Source organism: Toxotes jaculatrix, chromosome 21 (genome assembly GCF_017976425.1).
Source record: "Toxotes jaculatrix isolate fToxJac2 chromosome 21, fToxJac2.pri, whole genome shotgun sequence".
Taxonomy (NCBI): Eukaryota; Metazoa; Chordata; class Actinopteri; family Toxotidae; genus Toxotes; species Toxotes jaculatrix.
The window spans coordinates 20,310,138-20,331,127 of record NC_054414.1 but is presented as its reverse complement, the minus strand read 5'-3'; the positions used below and the strand labels follow the sequence as shown (position 1 = coordinate 20,331,127).

Here is a 20,990-nt window from a genome sequence, read left to right as displayed (position 1 = left end):
TCTGACAGCAGCTTCAGCCAAACACACACAACATGCACCTGTGATTTAAGTGGGAGGGTCACGTTACTGAACAGGCATCTTATATAACACACTAACCTCAAACACAGACAGAAATATCACAAAGAGCTCAGAGTAAAAACAGTATTCTGAAAAACCTGCATGAAAACGCACTGACAACATTTCCCACAATGCTCGAGTTCAAAACACAAACTGTCTCATTAAATCATATTAAACCATTAAAGCATCAGCAGCAAAGTTCTTTTGTGTCGGGCTGTGATGAGATATGGTTCAGACGTTCATGGTCCCTTCAGGATGAACTGGAATATCTCTGCTCACTTTGCCTCTAGCGCCACCGTCAGGTCATGTTTTCATCTGTCCAGTACTTTGGTTTTATTGTAGAAATGAAGCGGATTGTTTTGCACATCCTTCGACCTGAGCCCGACTGTTCACCTACGGTTAAACCTCAGAGCTCCTCGTCATCACATGACGAGCGCTCAGCAGCCCGCAGGCGTCCAACACGTTACGCAACGCGCCACGAGCCCGACACGTTCCTGGAAGAAAACCAGCAGCTTCATAAAGGTCGAACTGAGCTCCAGGAAACTTCTGCTGCAACTTCACACACTCTTCTCTGTTTCAGCTGCTTCTTCAAACTCATCTGATAATTCATGAAGACCCAGTTACACCAAACAAATAATTCACATCTCAACTGAGCTACAGGTTACAATCAGCAGTTTACTGTCACAGCCTCTGTGCGTTCTAATATTTTCATCATTTACAGCCAAAAACAAAAAGAACTGAAAACTTAAGTTTGATTAAATAAATTAAAAGAGTCAGAACAGACCCTCAGATCATAAAACCCTGAGGACAAATTAGAGTCGAACATCCCTTCAACCCTTAAAACCAGAACAGGTCCCAGTCCAAAAACCCTTTGGTCTAAATCAAAAGAAACAACCGAGACAAAAACCTTGAGATTAAAATAAGTCAAAGTCAAAAACCTTCCAGGCTCTGACAAACCACAGAACCCATCAGAGAACTCATGTCTTTGAGTCTGCGTCTCAGCTGAGACACATCCACAACAAGACCAGATCCAAAGCACGTCAGCGAAGACAAGCCAGAATCTAAAAACCCTTCAAACCAGACGAGTCAACAAAGCCCTCATCACAGACACTCATCCAACAGAGAAAACGTCTTGACAACATTCTGAGACTAAGACATTTGATTTTGTGATGAGCGTTTGTCTCCTCACCTTCCATCACAAAGACCAGAGACCCCACGTCGCCCTCTTTTATGATGCAGGAGTCTTTCCCATAATCCACCGGGTACATGCAGTCCACAATCTCCTGGATCTGAGACAGCTCCAGGTTCTTCATAAAGTCATTGTCCAAGATGGCGTCCTTTATCAGCTCCTTGGACCTGAGAGGACAAGAGAGACAAAGTCAAGAAACCCTCAGTTTAACCGACTCACAAACGAACACAGCCCATGTCTCGGTGGGCGGGTTCCTACAGCTGAAACACAATATACTGCGACCTGATTGGCTGCAGTCTTCCTCAGTGAAACAGACTCTGATTCTGAAAAAACACACAGGTGAGTTCAACAGGTACGAACGAATAATCACTGTGAGCAGAGCTCCAGCTGTGTGTGTGTGCGTGTTCCTGCTCCACAGAGGATGAACCTCTTCCTCTCAGAGGACTAACAGAGCACAGCTCAGTGACGTCAGGTTAGACTCCACTGATGTGAAGCATCTTCTTCAAACCAAAATAAAAGCACTGGTGAGGGTGAGTCGACGCTGAGACTCATTCATTCATAATAACTGAATCCTGATGGTGACTCTGCTCCTCCTGTGTGTCTGTCTCTGAAGACAAACTGGACTTTGATGTGAAGCGCTTCGCTCAGTGTTCACAGATCTAACGCTGATCGTTCGGCGTCTTTTCCAGAGGAAATTGATGTAAATTCTCAATTACTGAGTCATAATTACATATTTTCTCAGCAGCTGGTGCCACACATGAAAAATGCTGCTGTATGTATTTAAGGGGGGGGGTGGGGGGTCAAACATGGTCAGATTCAAATGAAAAGCAGCTGAGCCACTGAGACAATGATGGTCAAGACACTGAGACTCAACACAGAGAGAGAGAGAGAGAGGGAAGGAGAGAGGGAGAGAGAGAGAGGGAGGGAAGGAGGGAGAGGGAGAGAGAGAGAGAGAGAGAGAGAGAGAGAGAGAGAGAGAGAGGGGGAGGGAGAGGGAGAGGAGGATCAGAGGATTCTTCACTGAAAGGAACTGAAAAACCAAACCAGCTGAGCATCAACCACCTGTCGAGCACATCACAGGTTTGGTTTTCTGAAGGAGCCTCAGAGGATTCAACAGATCTGAGATCAGCTCCAGCTCTGACAGAGTGCACAGACCTCATCACTGTTACACACCTGAAGATTAAAGATTTCATCAGGACCAGAACCCAGAGCTGAAGCTCCGTCTGCAGGTTCAGGATCTCAGTCATCAGAGCAGAACCACCGCAGTTTTAATTTGGCTTTTCACAAAAACTCAAGACATTTGTCTCATGACAAACGATGGAGCAGCAGGTCGGACTGACACACCTTGCTTTCAAAATAAAAGCCCTCTTTCAGAAGCAGATCGGTGACAGTTGAGTTTCAGCTGATCATTAACTCGTCTGCTGAAAATGCTTATGGAGCGTCACTGCAGACTCCAGGAGAGCTGGTGGGAGTGCACAGCCCACACACACTCCACTGATACCTTTATAACACACACACACACACACACACACACACACACACACACACACACACACACACACACACAAGGCAAGCTGCAGGACACTGACAGTGAGAAGTGGTGGGATGGTAAATGAAACCCTGTCAGCTGCCTGTGTGTGTGTGTGTGTGTGTGGGAGGACCCAGCACAGTGGTGCTTGGTTGGTTGCTGTTTGTCATCATATGACACTGAGCTCTGAGACATGGATGTGAGACGGACTCGTTCAGATCAGGAGGACATGAGTTCGGACATGAGTTCGGACATGAGTTCGGACGCTTCAACGACAATTAGAATTTTATCAGAAATCATTCTACCTGAAGTTGCTCATCAAACCGTCTCTGGCTGAAAGAGCTGAAAAGGTAAAATATGAGTTAGTCTTTTACCATCTGCTGCTTCAGCTGTGGCACAACACGAGTTTCGTTCAGTCACATGAGTACGAACATGTGTCTCAATAACTCCGATGATTAGAAAGCTGAGTGTAACCTGATCCAGGTGCACAACGGCAGGTTTTACAGGTGAAGCCAGAAATCTCAGAACCAAAACTGCCATGGATGAGATCTCATGAGGGGAAAGAGGAGCAGGTGAGTGCCTCCGTCTGGCGCACCTGTGTCGAGCACACCTGTGCCGAACGGCCTGATGGGAGCGTTTCCTTCAGCAGAGAAACATGAGTTTGGAAGTTTGAATCTGCCTGGAGGCCTGTGGGAGCTCTGCTGGCAGGACACCAGCCTCCTCTCATCTGCCTGCGTTTAATCAGACTTCCACTACAGCAGACTGCGGAGTTCAGTCACCACCATGAGAACAGACGGGCTCCGTGAGCAGGGTCTGCTGGGTATCCAGAACCAGCTCGCCGAGACTTTCACTGTCTGCTGCTGCTCTAAACACAGCAGAGTTTAACCAGCAGCTAAAGAGGAAGAATCCTGGCTTTGTTCAGGACTGTGCATAGAAACGTCAGCACAACAAGACGGTGTGCTCCAGTCCAGTGGAGCCGGCCTCAACAGGCCGATCTGTTCTGTACTTTAGAGCTAGAAGAAGAAACATCACCACCACAAGCAGAAATTACATCTTTACCAGAACAGATAAAATCTTTACAAGCAGAAACAGCAGAAACAGCAGCTACACAACAAACAGCAGCTACGCAACAAACAGCAGCTACACAACAAACAGCAGCTACACAACAAACAGCAGCTACACAACAAACAGCAGCTACGCAACAAACAGCAGCTACACAACAAACAGCAGCTGGACCAACGCTGCAGAGAGAAAAACAGGAACCTGTGGTCCGATCTGAACAACGACGTTAAACTGTCCAATAAAAACATGAAACATCATCCAACAGTGACGATGACACTTCATCTCTGAGACCAAAGTTTCTCTTCCAACATTATTATTAAAATGGCTGCCAGCTAACCGTGAGCTGACTGATCAGTTATTGGACTGATTGTTTCATCTCCACTCAGCAGCAGCACAAAGGTCCATCACTACCTAAGACATCTGAGACATCAGACCTGTCCTCACATCCTCATTTCATACATCACTCTATAACATCCATTACCAACAGTTTAAAGTACAAACTGAGTTTTAACCACACACTCATCCAAGAAGACTTACTCCGGGCTCTTGGGGTAGAAGGGCAGGGTGACATGGCTGAGGGCGCTGATGTCGCAGGCAGTAGGCTCTGCGGAGATGGCCTGTCTCTTGCTGCGGTGCTGGTCCGGCTGAAGGACGAGGCTCTGCTGCTGGGCCTGGACCTGCTGGGCCGTGGCAGGCCGGATCACGGACCGGTACTTGTCCAGCTCGTTCTGCAGCCGCTGGATCAGCTCGTCCTTTTGATCCAGCTCCAGTTCCAGCTCGTCAATCAGGGCGTCTCGCTGCCGCAGCTCCTCAATCTTCTCCTGGAGGGCGTACTGCAGGTCCCGCAGGGTGCCCATTGGTCCTGTGGGGGGGCCCTGAGGAGTGCTCAGGGTTCCTCTACACTTTGTGGGGTTCCTCTGTGGTCCCCAGATTTCCTCTGGATCTTGAGAGTCCCTACAAAGCTATTGAGATGCTCAAGGTCTTCCACTGTCCTCAGATTTTCTTAGGCACTTGTGGGTCTACAGGGTTCCTTTACATACTCAGAGTGATTTCTAAAGCCTCCTCAAAGACCTAAGCTACTCCTTACTTTATTAAGGGTGCTGCCTCAGAGAGACCTTCAAGGTCCAAAAGGTTTGTCTGGGGTTCTGGTTCTTAAGTTCCCAAGATTCTGCAAAGTGTCTGCTCGATGCCGAAGGAAAAATTTAATCAAGATGAAATAACTGGTGCTCAGCGTTCTGACAACAGAAAACACAAAACACCACAGTCTGAAAGGAAAGTGAGCAAAAACTGGACGGAGGTGAGTCCTCCGAGATTAAACACACATCCACAGGATCCAGGATTTTCACTACAAGTAAAGAAATTAAGATTATATGAAAACTGTGAGACCAGCAGAGGACTGATGCGGTCTGCAGGATCCGTGCAGAGCAGGTCTAAATGTCTTGAAGGTTCAGAGATAAAACATCAGTTTCAGAGTTTTAAAGTAGAGTCGAAAGCCGAGCATCCAGGTGAGAGAAAATCAGAGACAGAAACATTTCAGGTAAATCAGAGAAACCTGGGCTGAGGCTCAGTCAGGCGCTGGACGGAAAGTCGAAAACGTGACTTTAAAAATCCGCAGGAGGAAAAGTGGCGTGAAGGAAGCTGCTGCGGGATTTTACCGAAACATCAGAGCAAAAAGCGCAGAAACACGACCTCACTGTCCCGGGTCTGATCCTCCGGTCGGAGACCAGGTGGTCGAAAGTACCCGAAACGGGAAATGTTCCGCTTTGGAACCGGTGAGAACGAAGCCGAGTCCGGCTCACATGAGTTTCTCCTCCGCGGTTCGTGAGTTTGAGGCAGTAAAGTGGATCCGCCGGCGGAGGAAGGAGACCGGCAGAAAACCGAGGCTGCAGATCCCGCGGAGATGAACGAACTGGTCCGGAGCGAGGACGTGGAGCGGCGGATCTGCTCCGGTTTAATCACCTTCATTAGTTTAATCAGTTTCGGGCGGAGGAGTGAAGCCGAGACTGAGCCGCGTCTCCGCTGCTGCGTTCAAAAGTTGGCCAGGATCAACTCCTCCTCCTCCGCACTGATCCAGCCCCGAATCCATGTGCTCCCCTCAGATCCATCACCGCTGCGGGTCTGATGTGGATCTAACGGTCAAACAGAAAAACCTTTCTTTTCTCTGGTCTCCGGTGGGTTTGGTGAATCACCCCCATGTTCCTCCCACTCTGTGTGGAACTGATGCGGCCCGTTGCCTCTGTCCGTCACCGTGGATGGACACAGCTCTGTGGGGTGTGTTCTTTGATCTGGATCAGAGTCTGTAACACTGAGCATCTGCATCAGATGATCCAGCATCAGTTTGTGTTGTTTTCCTTCATGTTACAGCTGCTTTCATTCACACACGAGTCCAGCGTGTGTGTGTGTGTGTGTGTGTGTCACAGGGGTGGAGGCTTTTACATGTCTGTAATGACTCCACTAACACACGAGTCAGTGATCGATCAGCAGAACCTCATCTGATCACTCTGTATGGATTATTGAAACTGTCCAGAACTGATCAGACTATGATTAAATTCATGTTCGGTTTAATTTTGATAAATAATAAAACACGTTTCTGTACACAGCGCGTGCGACTGTGTAAAACTCAGGAGTGTTTCCGGCACCATGCATCGTGGCTCGTTCAGTTCAGTTCGACTCACTTTAAACCAAACAGAGTTACTCTCTGCTGCTGTCCTGGGGCTCCCCCCTCTGGCTGATCAGCGTCATTACAGCTCACTGCAGCTTCTGACTTAAAACCAGAGTGGAACCAGTTTCAGACAGAGACAGGTTCCTTGTCAGTCCTGTAAACACGTGAGCGGCGTCCAGCTCCACGTGGACGTGTATTTATTATAATACAGAGAGTATAAAAAATGTTTTGATGAAAATGTCAACTCTCCTTATATCTGGGCTCAGCTGAAAGGTGTGTTTCCTGTTTCAGCTTTGTCCACACTAATCTCAGAAAAACATTTCTTTATGGAGCTGAAACAGACCACTGATTAAAACATCTGTGTGATGGAGCATTAACATCACACAAAAAACACAACCCACGTGAACCGCGTCATCATTTAACTTCTGCCATTTTCTCACGTGCTTGAGATTTTTCTGTGATGATATTTAAAATGTTTCTCACTTCAAATTTCTCATCTTTGTTCTTTATTAAACTTCCGCTGAGTTTTTAAACATCAGCCTGAATCTGAGCCGCCTTTTAATCCGCCTGGATGATGTATGATGAACACTCGCTCTCAGGTGTGTCATCTCACCTGGGGGTCTTGGAGAACCTCCGCAGCTCCGTCTCCTCCACCGGCTCGGCGGACACCCCGGCTGCCCTCCGGGTGCGCCGGCTGTCCGTCCAGCGGTCCGGGATGCAGAGGCCGCGGCTCCGCAGCACCGACTGACACTTGTGCAGCTTCCTCCGCAGCTCCGCCGTCTCCTGCTCCTTCTCCCGCAGCCGCTGCTCCATCTGCCCGATCCGCTCATCCTTCAGCCGCAGCGAACGGGCGAAGTCGGCCTCCAGCCCGCTCATCCTCCGGTCAGTGGTCAGTCAGTGTCCGGTTCAGTCTGTTCCTGTGTTCGGTTCCTCATCAGAGTTTCACAGATTCAGAGCTCAGACTGGGAGGGAGGGGGCTGGGGGGCGGTGGGGGGTATGTGGGGTATGTGTGGGGGGGGGGGGGGGGGCTGTACCTGTAAACAACAATAACAACAAAGATCAATGAATTCATGTTATTGCATGGACATCTGAGGACAGAGACACAGGTGTATAGACCACTACTGTCACTATGTCTTCACCCTGTCACGGCGGACTGAGGACAGACTGGACAATACACTGACTCACTGTCGCCTCATCAGGGACAAAGTGGTAGAATCAGTGGACAAAGTCGGGAAGTGCCGGGGCTAGCTGGTTAGCATGCTAACCTCAGTAGATAGGTCACAGAGGTGGCCTCTTTAACAAGATGCACGTTTATATTTTGTCTGTAAAACGAAACAGCAGTTAGTAAATAAATAAACAAACAAATAAATAAATACAATATTAAAATACTTTGTGATTAAAACTAATAGATTTAGACTCTTTTCTGAGAAAGTTGGAAAAAACAAGGAGTAAAGTGAAACCGGTGAATCTGCAGATTAACACACAAAGTAACACGCTTCGCACCACGTCAGTGAACACTGACACTGCTGGACAGAGGACTGTGTGTGTCTGTGTGTCCCCCCCACCCCCTTTAATTGAATCAAGGACCTCACTGTTCGACTGCCAATTCTCACACACACACACACACACACACAGTCTGTACAGTGTTAAAACATGCAGGAAATTTCCAGCAGGCATCAGTTAATATTTACTGAGCTAAACACAGAATAAATGTGTGTGTGTGTGTTTCCTCACAGCAGCTGGATGATTGACAGCTCGTCTTCATGATGAAAACATCTGTTCACGGGAAGTTTCAGGGTTTACGACTGAAGAGAAACGTTATACTAAACGTCTTCATGTTCAAATCACGGACGTATGAAGAGACGTGGAGACCAGGCTGTGGTCATACAGACGTCACGTGAATGTGGACATGAGAGGAGAATCACATCAAAACATCACAGTGAATCTCATATAAAGATCAAACAGGAGCAAACAGCACTTTACAAATCAATTCACCAACTGATGCGTGAATCGGATGCAGCCGTTGCTTTCAGTGACCGAATAATTCATGAGAAGATGAGAAGCTCTGAGCTGATCTGATCAGTGTGGAGCTTCATCGGTCCTCCAGGACAAACAAGAGAACCAGCAGCAGACGTACAGGACCTCCATCGTCATGGTAACAAGAATAAACACACAGTCACGGATGACAGGAACAACGCTGACTGTGGCAGGAAACGGGAAACAAACGTTCCAGGCAGGTGAGCTGTGGTGGGTACATGCAGATGGAAGTGAGGGTTCCAGGTTCCAGATGAAAGTCGAGATATCCGGAGGAGGACGTGGTGTATGGTCTGCAGTACCATAGGGAACATGTGTCCACATTGGCAACATGCCACATGCTGCGGCCCCCACAGTACAGCCTGGGGTCAAATTATTGCCCTGTGGGGAGGCAGGACCTGCAGGGGGAGCATCTCACGGTCGGCTCCATGATGTTTGTGGCACAAACCTCCATCATTATCAGTACGAACACACATTTCTGTGTGTGAGTCAGCCAACAGTGTCTCTGAAAGACCAGAGACACACGAGGACACGACTCAGACAGAGCTGAGGACTTCAACAGGCTTTTCCACCATGAGACATGAGACCTTCATTCAGGAGACGCTGATTTCAACATGTAACAGCTGCCGGCTTTCCCCTGTGTGTGTGTGTCACTGTGTGTGTGTGTGTGTGTGTGTGTGTGTCACTGTGTGTGTGTGTGTCACTGTGTGTGTGTGTTAGTAGGTGAAGAGACCTTAGCAGAGCACTGTGCTCCAGATAGTGACTGTCGGTCAAAGGCCCCCTGACACACACACACACACACACGCACACACACACGCACGCACACACACACACACACACCCAGGCTGGTTGGTTCAGTGTTTTTGCGTGCGTGTGTGTGTGTGTGTGTCTGTCCACAGATAGCAGCAGGTTAAACATTAACGTCGACCGGCTCGTAAAGCTAACACCAAGACAGTGAACCTTTGGAGTTTGATATGATGTGATCACACACACACACACACACACAGGCCCATCATGACACGTGAACACACACAGTCTGTGACACACACACTCGGTGCTCAGAATGACACAGCTCTGATCGGAGGGAGGTGATCTCTGAAATTGCTCAGGTGAGTTTTTCTTTTTCATTCAAATTGAATAAAGTTTTTAGTTTTGAATTTTGTTTTTTAAAGACAGAGAGAGAGAGCATGTAAAGTAAGTGTCGTTCGACCACTCCACCATCAGAGGCGAGACTGAACAAACAGACTGACCAGGATTAATGTGTGTTACAATGGAGAGAGAGTGTGTAAAGTAAGTGTCGTCCTACCGCTGTCGCTGTTTGTGTTATCCAAAACAGACAAAAAGACAGAGAGAGAGGTAACGAGTGACTGTCTCTCTGCCCACAGGCTGTGCATGTCCTCCACATTTTAATGTTTTACATTTTAAATCTTTGACTTGAAATGTTTTAAATTCAGTTTTATAAAAACCTTAAATGTTATTTGAACAGAGGAGGAAGGAGAGTTCACTCACGTTACTGTCACTGGAAACTCTGCTGCAAGTTAAAGTCTGTATTCATGATGTTGTTTCAGTAAACATACATTATTATTATCAACACAATAGATTTTAAATTATTTAAAATAATTTAAATACACGTATCTTGTAATTTAGCACAGTTTAAGTGTTTTTCCTGAATGTTTATTAAAAGGGCCTAAAATTAAATCCCTTTAATAAATGATCAGCCACTGATTCTACATTTGTTGACCCCTAATTTAGGGTCAAACCAGAGAAACTGATTATTCATCATGAATATTTATGAGCCTCAATCAGATACAGTGGGAAAACCATTTAAATCTATAGTTTCACTGTAAACCACCTCTGAATTTGCTGTTTGTCATGTGTTGGTGTCTGATGAGCTGTGGAGTCTGATGTTTAACTGACAGATGACTGAGACTAAGGTGACTGTAGCTGAAACAGGCTGATAGGGCAGATTTGTTGAAATGCATGCTGGGAATCGTAGGAGATTCCAGAGCGTCTGTGTGAATAATGGAGGCTGTGTGAGAGGTTCAAACACACCTGATCAGGTGAAGATAAATCTGAGTCATTACTGATGTGATGAAGTTTAAATGGTTGGAAACAAATTTACAACAGAACCTCTTCCTCCCCCCCTCCTCTTCCTCCCCCCCTCTTCCTCCCTCCATCCTTTGACGGATCTGAGGACGGAAGGTGTTTGATGAAAAGATGGAGAAACCCTCTGATTTGTGATGTGAGCCTGTGAAAATAAGTCTGATCTCACTCATCATCAGATTCAGAGAAAATGTTAACGAACTATTTCCGAATGTTGATTCATTATCTCACAGTTTTGACTCAAAGTTCTGACTCACATTAAATCTCAGAATAAGTCCAGCTCGGCTCAGACCTGGTTCTAGGTTCAGGTCAGAGTCAGGTTTAGGTCAGGATCAGTTAGGATGCTTATGGTTTGGGTTAGGGGCGTGTGTGTGTGTGGTGTGTGTGTGTGTGTGTGTGTGTGTGTGTGTGTGTGTGTGTGTGTGTGTGTGTGTGTGTGATCACCATGCTAATGGATGCAGCAGCAGGCCATTTAGCATTAAGGTGATGACATCAGCCTTTAAGGTTCAAAGGGCTGTAGCTGTGAGCAGCCACTTCACTGCGTTTGTTAAGTGTGTGTGTGTGTGTGTGTGTGTTGTTCTCACCGTCTCACACACTGAGTGATGACGACCGATGACACAAACACTCGTTCTCCCGTCACTATGACGATATCTGCTCTTTTTGTTTGTGTTTGTTTTCAGCCTGTTGTTGAAACGCTCAGCGTGTTTGTCCGTCTCTCTGAACCGTCCCTCAGAACTGTCCCTCAGAACCGTCCATTGGTTCCTCCTGAAGACAGAAATCTTTAAACACACATCACAGATCGAACGTCTCAGTAATTTAATCAAACAGCTGTTCATCAAACAGACAGGAGGAAACACTGACTTTGTTGGGGACTATTTCCAGCAGTGGATAAATCCACGTTTGGTGCTGTGGTGTGGCTGAGTATCATCACATCTATCTTTAAACAAAACACAGTGTTAAAGCAGGAGGTTGGAAAAACAGATGAATGAAGAAAAACGGATTCATTGCATTGAAATAAAAGAGTCACTGAACCAAACTATAAGTCATTTTTATAAAACACTGCTCTGATCACTGATCAGTTTACTGATGTCTCCGTTTTACCGTCATGTTGCGTTAACGTTGTGTTATGTTGTTGCTTTTGAAACAATGGCTGACGCCGCTTCATGTAAATGTAGGATGTTTAAATTTGAATCAGGGAGAAAGACAAACAGACGAAGAGGATGTTTGTGTTTACGACTTCATGTGATCAGGTCGTCTCGTTTTCATACACTGAGGACATTTTGGTAAAGTGAGGACATTTTGTCTCATCCTCATGTCCTCAAAAAGTTGTTTGAGGGTTGAGACATGGTTTTAGGGTTTAAAGCTGAAGTTGGGGTTTGTTTGTTGTTTATGTGTTTGTTTAATAAAAGCTCCCATAATTCCCAGCTGGAGCGTTGTGTGTTTCCACTCAGTCAGACAGGGAGACAGACACTCAGGCTGCAGCTTGTCCACAGTCTCTGTCAATGATTACAGAGCAGACCCTGACCTCTCTGCCACTCACCTGAAAACAGGACTGGTATCTGTTGTGCAGAGCAGGAAAACAGGCCGTGGATCGGCAGGGTTCAGGGTTAGGATGGAACAGCCTGCAGAGCAAACACAAACACGACTCAGAGGTGCAACGCAACCAAGTACATTCAAGTATTATCCTTCAACACAGTTTTGTTCTGCATTTATGAGACAACTACAGCTACTGGTCACTTACATGTTGCCATCACTGCAGCGGTGGAGCCTCGTTCACGGGCAGGGAGGGAGATTCATCCTGCTGGTCCACTACTGCTCCGCCACCAGGAGCACAGAGACGTTCAGGTTTAGTCAGGATGGGTTTAACAAGTCGGCATGTTGGTGGGGGGGTGGGGGGGTGCCCTGGTGGCTCCTCTGGTGGAGCTGCTGCTGCTGCTGGGGCTGGGTCCTGGCTGCAGCGGGACGGTAAAGTAAGGACATTTTTAGGCTCATACACAAATTCATTTTATAGAAATTATGATCTGGTTTAAATGCAGGTAATGACTTTTCTTAATGAATCTGACACAAGGCGTCTGCATATTAACCCAAAGGCTGAAACTCTGATTTTCAGCCTTTGTAGGAAACAGAAACAGGAAGAATAACACGTATGTTGTGGCCCTCTGTTGTTTTGCAGTGAGCACCCCTAATTTCCCTGATTTACATTTTGCTGTCAATCACACCCAATGGAATCCAATCAGAAAGCAAGCGGGGACGGAGTGACGGGGACGCAGAAGGAGGCAGCGCTCCGAGCGCTCACACAACGCACAGGATACCAACTGCGTCAGGTAGGAAACTGATTCTGAGTCCGACTGAACGCACCTGGACCTTCTGCTATCTGAAACTCAAATCCATCTTCTCTCAGAGGTTTTCACCAGATGTTACACTGGTTTTTTGCGGGTTTCTGAAATATGATCAGAAGATGCAAAGTTTCTTCCATAAAACTTAAAAATCTTAAATTTCAAAAAACAAGACTTTTTGATCTTCAAACAAAATCCACTGTAAGTTTTGGGACAGTTGAATCCATAAAAAGCGAATCATTGGTTTCATGACCCTTTACTCTGAGTGTCCAGAAAACAAACTCTCTGCTTCTTTTGTCTTTTATCCTTCCTGGTGTGTTTCAGGAGAACGGCCAGCGGCGGTACGGTGGTCCCCCGCCCGGCTGGGACGGCCCACCGCCGGAGAGAGGCAGCGAGATCTTTGTGGGGAAACTACCAAGAGATCTGTTTGAAGACGAACTGGTTCCACTGTGTGAGAAGGTGAGAGGGAGATGGTGAGCGATCCCACCACGACCGTTACTACAACATAACAAATATAGCTTGTTCCCGTCTGTTCACATGATTTTAATTTCCCTCGTTCTGTTTCCAGTTTGGTAAGATCTACGAGGTGAGGATGATGATGGACTTTAACGGGAACAACAGAGGTTACGCCTTCGTCACCTTCAGCACTAAACAGGAGGCCAGAGCAGCCATGAAGCAGCTTAACAACTATGAGATCAGGTCAGGGTTTGGTTCTGTGTATTTATCTGTAACCTGGAAATTTCTTCATTCATCCCGAAATTTTCTCATCGCCACAGGAACGGCCGCCTCCTCGGCGTTTGTGCCAGTGTCGACAACTGCCGCCTGTTTGTGGGTGGGATTCCCAAAACCAAGAAGCGTGAAGAGATCCTGTCTGAGATGAGGAAGGTCACCGAAGGGGTCGTGGACGTCATCGTGTACCCCAGCGCCGCCGACAAATCCAAGAACCGAGGCTTTGCTTTTGTCGAATACGAGAGCCATCGAGCTGCAGCCATGGCTCGCCGCAAACTGCTGCCAGGTAGATGTCCGCCACCGACGTTCTGATTGGTGGACGGAGGCGTTCATAGGTCCACTCTCAAATCTTAGACATCAGAGAAGTGTTGAGCCTGTCAACAGGTTTTCCCTGTGCTTCCTGTAAAATGTTGTGAATGAACACATGCAGGTGCACTGGTTATTTCAGGGCAGCCAAAGTCTCAGTGCAAGTGTGAAACTCATAAAAGTAAACACAACATAATAAAAAATGTCAAAGTCTCCTTTTTACTGACTGAGACTACGTTATCAGCAGCCAATCACAGCCTCTGTCACTGGGTCAGTGTCCAATAGAGGAAGAGCTCTGATGGGTGCGATAAGATAAACAGTATATGACAGAGTGATGTGGTCCCAGATGTTACCTGAGCCTGTAAACACCTGTTTTAGCAGAGCTGCTTCTCCCTGAGGCTGAAAACTCACTGATCCCACAGAGAAACTCTTTTACTGCTTCTACACAGGACGATCGTTTGTTTAGCGTCTAATGTTTGTGCAACGTGGGGCCCTGTCCTTGGTGGAGGGGTGGTCAGAACTAGAACTGCCCCACCCGACACCTGGTTGGCCAGCGCTGCTGCTCCCCCACCCAGAGTCAGAGACTGATACGTAACTGGCCTGTATCCTGCATGGATTACTGAAGGGGTCTACCAGGTGCAGGTCCAGGGGCTCTGTATGAAGGGACTGTTCATATTTCCTGTTGGAAAATCAACCAAAAGACAAAAACAACCACAAAGATGCAAATAAACAGAAAGAAAGACAAAATGATCAGCCTTACCTGTCCTCTCTGTCTCAGCTCATATTCACCTGTCCCCTCTGTCTCAGCTCGTATTCACCTGTCCTTTCTGTCTCAGCTTGTATTCACCTGTCCCCTCTGTCTCAGGTCGTATTCAGCTGTGGGGTCATGCCATTGCTGTGGACTGGGCGGAGCCAGAGGTGGAGGTTGATGAGGATACCATGGCAACTGTCAAGATACTGTACGTGCGGAACCTGATGCTGCAGACCACAGAGGAGACCATTGAGAAAGAGTTCAACAGCCTCAAACCAGGTACTGAAACACTGCACAGCACAACACAGCGGTCAGCTCTCAAAGCTCAGATGTCAGATTGTCCTCAAATGCACCAGCAGGGACAACAACATAAAACTGACAGAGTTTCAGGTCTTCAGCCGATTTTTTAAAAGCTGAATGGGTGGTTTGGGATGTGAAGTGAGAGAAGCTTGTAGTTAAAGGGACAAAGCACAGACTGACCAACATGTCTCACTGAGCTGGTCATTTGTCCAGGTGCTGTGGAGCGAGTGAAGAAGATCCGGGACTACGCCTTCGTCCATTTCATTCAGAGAGAAGACGCCATCAACGCCATGAACGCTCTCAATGGAAAGGTCAGCAGACAGAAGACCAGCAGTCCACACACACCACTGACACGCTGTCAGTGGTGTGTGTGGTATGTGGAAGAACCTTTAACACTCAGTGTAACACCTGCACTTCATATGTAGAACGCTGGGGGTAAACTGTGTTGCCCTCCGCCCTTCAGGTGGTGGATGGGTCACCTATCGAGGTGACTCTGGCCAAGCCGGTGGACAAGGACAGTTATGTCCGTTACACCAGAGGGACCGGAGGACGAGGAGGATCTCTGCTGCAGACCGACTACGCTGCCTACACTCTGGGACAGGTAGGACTCCAAACACACCTGGAACAGTGACATCAGCCTCGTGTGCATCGAACAGCAGTGTTTGTGTCAGTGGAGGGAAACGTAACGCCAGCCGTCCTCTGACCATAACGTTTGGTGACGGCACTGATTTCTCACAGATATATCAGTATCAGTGTATTGATTTAAAAAGATGAGTTGATCATATCGCGCTGAAAACACATTTTGTGAGTGAATGCGGATGTGATGTATTTCATGTTCAAGGTGATGTCTGTTCAGGTATGAACAGCTCCTGCCATCTAGTGGACAGTTTGAATCATTACATTATATAGAGCACAGCTCTCACCTGATGATGGATGAAAAGTCAACATCTTCCATAGACTGTATAAGACATGGACGTAGCACCCGTGACGTCACCCATTGGTTTCGGGGAGTCGTTTTTGTGACCAAACCATGGGCATTTGAGCTGCGCCATCTTGGATTTTAGTGGGAGTGTACTTTCCATATTTGGCGAAGAGGCGGTTACTCTACGGGTCAGCCGGCCGAGAACCCGTCCACTTAGCTCGGAGCAACCGAGCTAGCCTAAGGCTAATCAGCTAATCAGCTAGGCTAACAAGCTAAGCGGCAGCTACACGCAGCTACATACATCCCCGAGTCCGACCCGACTAGCTCGACCCCGTGTAACCGCGACACACAGCATTCAACAGAGATCATAATGTTGCTGCTGTGTTTTAAACATGACTGTTTCAGATAGAGAGGTTTTAGATGGAGCTGCAGGGTTTGGTGGAGTTGTGGGGGGGGCATTTATTTCTAGCCTGTTATTTAACTGTGAAACAATCATTATTATTTCATATTAATAAAATATATTAAAACGTTAAAACATTATTATTATTGTTGCCATTATTATTAATGATATATATTGAGTGAACGATAAAAAATAATGATGATGATAATATATTAAAATGTTTAATATTTAATATTTATCGGCTTTCACCGCTGCCTCCACCCACTATCCACTTACAGTTACAGCAGCACACAAACCACAGCAGCCGCTGACCGACGGAGCTGCTCTGTCCATGCAATGTCGGACTTTTTAAACAGAGAAATGAGACCAAATAAAATAGTAGCCTAGTATTCACACAATAAACGGACTCTGAGAGCACGGAACACACCGCAGCAGCGTTCCTAACATTAGCTGCTCCGGTCCTCTATCTGTATCAGCAGCGACCACAAATCGGCAATTAGGTCATAAGCTAGCGGCAAAATATGCTAATACATGCTAATTAGCGCAAACATCCAGGTAAAATAGTGAGAAATTTACTTACAGAAAAAACTGCAGCACAGACTCCTTCGACGGTCGGTTAGCACAGTCTACACTACAACAAGCCATACTGTCACAGAAACCTATCCGAACATTGGCAAACAAACACGGACACTGCAGCCCCCGTCAACCGCTGGAGGAGGCCGGAGGCCTCTGGATGTAGCCGCCTAGCCCAGCCGATGCTTTAGCAACGAGCTAACTGTCAGTGCCTGTCTACGGACTGTCACTCAACGTAACCACGCCCCAATTTATTAAGCCTAAATAACACTAAAACGGTTGTGGTACAAAAAAATTCACCCCCTCACAGTGTTATCAACTATCAAACTATCAATAGAGACCAAAAACAAAAAATGTACCAGGCTGTAAATATGTTTTTTTAGGCTGTAAAGTTGGCTATTTTAACATGGGGGTCAATGGAGAATTGCTCACTTCTGGAGCCAGCCCCCAGCGGCAGCCGAGGAACTGCAGCTTTTTGAACGTGAAAATGATCCTCACTGCTGAAAGCTACAACTCCCCCCTTGACATCATCTCTCCTCCCGCAGGTGTATGACCCCTCGGCGGCGTATCTCGGTGCACCCGTGTTTTACGCCCCCCAGGCCTACGCTGCCATACCAGGTCAGTTCCGTTTCCCAGCGGCCAAAGCTCATGTTGGAGGTCGAGGTCTGATCAGGACGCCGTCTGTTAGAGGTGAGGGCGGACGCACTTTGCCTAACTGACAGTCGGTCGGTTCACCAGTCACATGATTTTCATGGTCTGCTTCCTGTTGTGCTTTAAAGGTCGAATCGCGATCACCCAGAGAATGTTGTTTAAATTGATCTGAGTGTCACTATTGTCCAGAAATGTCTGTCCAGAAATCAAATATGATCCATTTAATCAAAAGGTAAACATTATAGAGGTGTGTGTGGGGGGGTCTAAATACGGCGGTACCCATGAGCCTCAGGTGCTGTTGCTGAATTGCTGCAGAGTTTATCTGTGAACTGATTTAAGCTGCAGAGAGTTTCCAGTTTTCATTAATTATCAGTGTCAGTTATCAGGTAATTAGAGGCTGAAATGCATGCTGGGAGTCGTGGTTAATTCTTCCGTGCGCCTCACGCTTCACTGTAAATATGAAAAATAAATATGAAATGCTGCAGGAAAACACTGGAAAACAAATCATGCTGAGAAATGATCCTCAGTGAATTGAAGAAGCTACAACATCATAGGTGCACGGTTACCATGGTTACTGTACCTGTTGACTCTGACTGAATAATTGTCTGACTGTGATTCTTCCTCCCGGTTGATTTCCGGTGATTTGATTGATTTCACTGCCTTTTCGGTCTCCTGTAGAAATTTACATGACTGTACCTGTAGGGGCTGCGGGGGTGCGGGGACTGGGTGGGCGGGGCTACCTGGCCTACGCCGCCGGGGGTGGAGCAGTGGGTCGAGGCGGCGGCGCCTACGGCCTGAAGACAGACAAGCAGGCGGAGGAGAAGCTGTACGACCTGCTGCCGGGCATGGAGCTGACCCCCATGAACCCCACAACCATGAACCTGAAGGCTGCCACCATCAAACCTGCACCACAGGTAACAGGACACACCTGAGAACCAGGAAACCAGAGTTATTGCAGCTTAAGCTTTTATAGTTTTATCCATTTTATCAGTTTCTATAAGAAATAACATTGTACCCACCAAATTAGCTGCTGAGCTCCAGAAACACAGTCCACTGATTACCAGGACAGAATCCAGGATCCTGGGGGGGGCATCCTGTGACTTTAAAACAGCAGTTTTGTGGACTTGGGACATTTCAGCTGTCTCCAGATAAAATCCTGATGAGCTTTCAGACTCTGTCATTCACACTCAGCCACATATCTGTCTGTCTCTGCCTGTGTCTGCCTGCCTGTCTCTGTCTGTCTGTCTGTCTGTCTGTCTCTCTCTGTGTGTCTCTCAGGTTCTGGAGGAGCTGTGTCAGAAGAATAACTGGGGTCAGCCCGTCTATCAGCTCCACTCTGCCATTGGTCCAGACCAGAGACAGCTCTTCCTCTATAAGATCACTGTTCCAGCTCTGGCCACACAGTACCCCAACGTGTACGGATACTACTGTTAATGCCGCTACCAGTGCTACTGCTACTGCTCATTCTACTACTAATGCTATTACTATAATGCCTACTACTCATGTTGCTCTTACCACTACTATTACTTTTACTGCTACTACTACTGCTGATAAAGTATTGCTAAGTATTAGTAACGCTTCTGCTAATTCTAATAAACTAGTTTAGCGTTGTTAACTAGCAGCTGTTAGCAGCTCTTTCAGATGTCCGTTAGCCTGTGTCAGTGTGTAACAGAATTGTTCTGCGGCTGCATCAGATTTGCTCTGACCTCTGTCTGCAGACATCCCTTCACCCCTGCTAAGCTGTGCGCGGCTGTAGAAGAAGCTAAAGTCCATGCAGCCGAGCACACCCTGCAGACTCTCGGTCTGCAGACAGAGGGCGCCGCCGACACCAGCTGTGCTACTGCTGCCGCTGTGGCCTCAGTAGCCTTCCCAGGTATGTGAAGGTCCGTACCCAAAGCCAACTAACTCTTCATTCAACAAACCGCTAACAGACGCTCAGTGTGACAGATGTTTAATCCAGGTGAGAATCTGAGTGAGCACTTACCTGTTCATGGAGACCACAGCTGCTCTTCTTTAAAAACACTAACTCCCACTAACAGTTCTCAGCAAAGAGCCAATCAAACCTCAGAGAGGTAACAGGTGATCAGCCCCACCTGGCTGACACCTGAGTTACTCAGTTCCACTGAAACCACATCACACCTCAGATGCTATATGATTTTAGATTTCAGTTTGAATTTGTTCAGACACACAACATGACTCATCAGTGACCAAGTGACACGTATAACTACATACTTGAGATTTCATTTCAAAATAAAAGACTCATCTGTAAAAGGTTGTGAGTTTTTGTTTGGTCTCTCTCCAGGTTACACTCTGGCGAGCCCGGCGTCGTCGGCGGTCGCCTCCCAGCTGAAGCAGGCTGTATCTCTGGGTCAGGACCTGACCACCTACACCACCTACGAGGGTTACCCTGCCTTCGCTGTGGCGACGCGTCACACTGACGGATACGGTGTTTTCTAGATCAGCAGCTTCCAAAGAGGAAGAACACTCTAAGGCCGCGTTCACACTATGCTGCTTTTCTTTCTTTCTTTTTTTTCAAAACTGCCAAGTTAAGAGGAGTAAACTCTGATTGGCTGGTTGATTATTTCAGTGTGAACTCACCTTTCAACTGATCACAGGATCAGTTCTACAAAAAAAAGCAGAATAGTGTGAAAGCTCCTTTTGCTGCTGTTTGCATGGTGACTCACATCCAACCCCTGCAGTTTTCACAGGAAGACAAAACCACTGCAGACTCATGACCAAATTAAAAAAGTGAAAAGAAAACAAAAAAAAAAACAAAAAAACAAACAAAAAAAAAAACAAAACGCCGGACTTCTTCCCGTTGCAGAAACAGTTTGGAAACCGCTGCTGAAAACGTTGCGGACTCGTCAGTCGCCCTGAAACAAATTCCTCACCTTCTCCTTTCCTCATATAGTCTCTGCTCTTCTACCTTTATTTGATCTGAATTATGCGCACGCACATACCTGTGAATATTTTGTGATTAAGTTGGTAACAGATGGCCTGTGATTGGCTGTAGGTTTTAATTAACTTTTTGATCCTTTTTTTGTAGTATGTTTACAATAATTTAAAAACTGAATCTGTGAAACTGCTTTTATTATTCTATCCTTTGTAACCCTGCCTTACTATCACTACGATAATAAACTCAGTACTGAGAACTCGCTCAGTACCTGAGAAGTGGCCAACCATCATTGGCCACTTCTGTTTGTTTCATGTGTTAATGTGAGGAAGGTTCCTCGTCGCTCCACACACATCTCTACATCAGTGTTTCCATTACACTTCATCACATTCAGCTTTTGTCAATGTACCAACTTTTTTGTAATTTTGGTTTAATGCTCAAATTAAAAATGTGTATTAAAAGTTCTGGATAGAAACGTAGCTAATGTCATGTGC

The 20,990-nt window shown here is 46.8% G+C and overlaps 2 protein-coding genes across 5 annotated transcripts in view; one reads left to right on the top strand and one right to left on the bottom strand.

Moving 5' to 3' along the window:
• Positions 1–7,420, bottom strand: part of prkg1b (protein kinase cGMP-dependent 1b) — a 30,302-nt gene extending 22,882 nt beyond the window's left edge. The window contains exons 1-2 of one of the 2 annotated variants that reach the window (XM_041066800.1): positions 7,112–7,420; positions 1,247–1,413 (exon numbers count right to left, since the gene is read on the bottom strand). In XM_041066800.1, the coding sequence (XP_040922734.1) occupies positions 1,247–1,413; positions 7,112–7,374 (430 nt within the window). In that variant the 5' untranslated portion in view covers positions 7,375–7,420. Of the gene's footprint in view, positions 1–1,246; positions 1,414–4,373; positions 4,733–7,111 lie in introns of those variants that run through there. The other variant, XM_041066802.1, reaches the window with a different exon arrangement.
• A 2,092-nt stretch (positions 7,421–9,512) lies between these two features.
• a1cf (apobec1 complementation factor) lies at positions 9,513–20,364 on the top strand. 3 transcript variants are annotated; one of them, XM_041066804.1, is made up of 13 exons: positions 9,513–9,641; positions 12,809–12,959; positions 13,296–13,430; positions 13,540–13,670; positions 13,748–13,986; positions 14,872–15,036; positions 15,271–15,368; positions 15,521–15,658; positions 17,498–17,642; positions 18,306–18,517; positions 18,882–19,018; positions 19,322–19,476; positions 19,906–20,364. In XM_041066804.1, exons 2-13 carry the CDS (start codon positions 12,858–12,860, stop codon positions 20,058–20,060), a joined length of 1,812 nt encoding a protein of 603 aa, XP_040922738.1. In that variant the 5' UTR covers positions 9,513–9,641; positions 12,809–12,857; the 3' UTR covers positions 20,061–20,364. The 3 variants fall into 3 exon arrangements, with proteins under 3 accessions (XP_040922738.1, XP_040922737.1, XP_040922739.1); XM_041066803.1 differs by having other exon boundaries at positions 18,282–18,517; XM_041066805.1 differs by having other exon boundaries at positions 18,282–18,517; positions 19,322–19,486; positions 19,906–20,042.
• Positions 20,365–20,990: the final 626 nt, after the last annotated feature.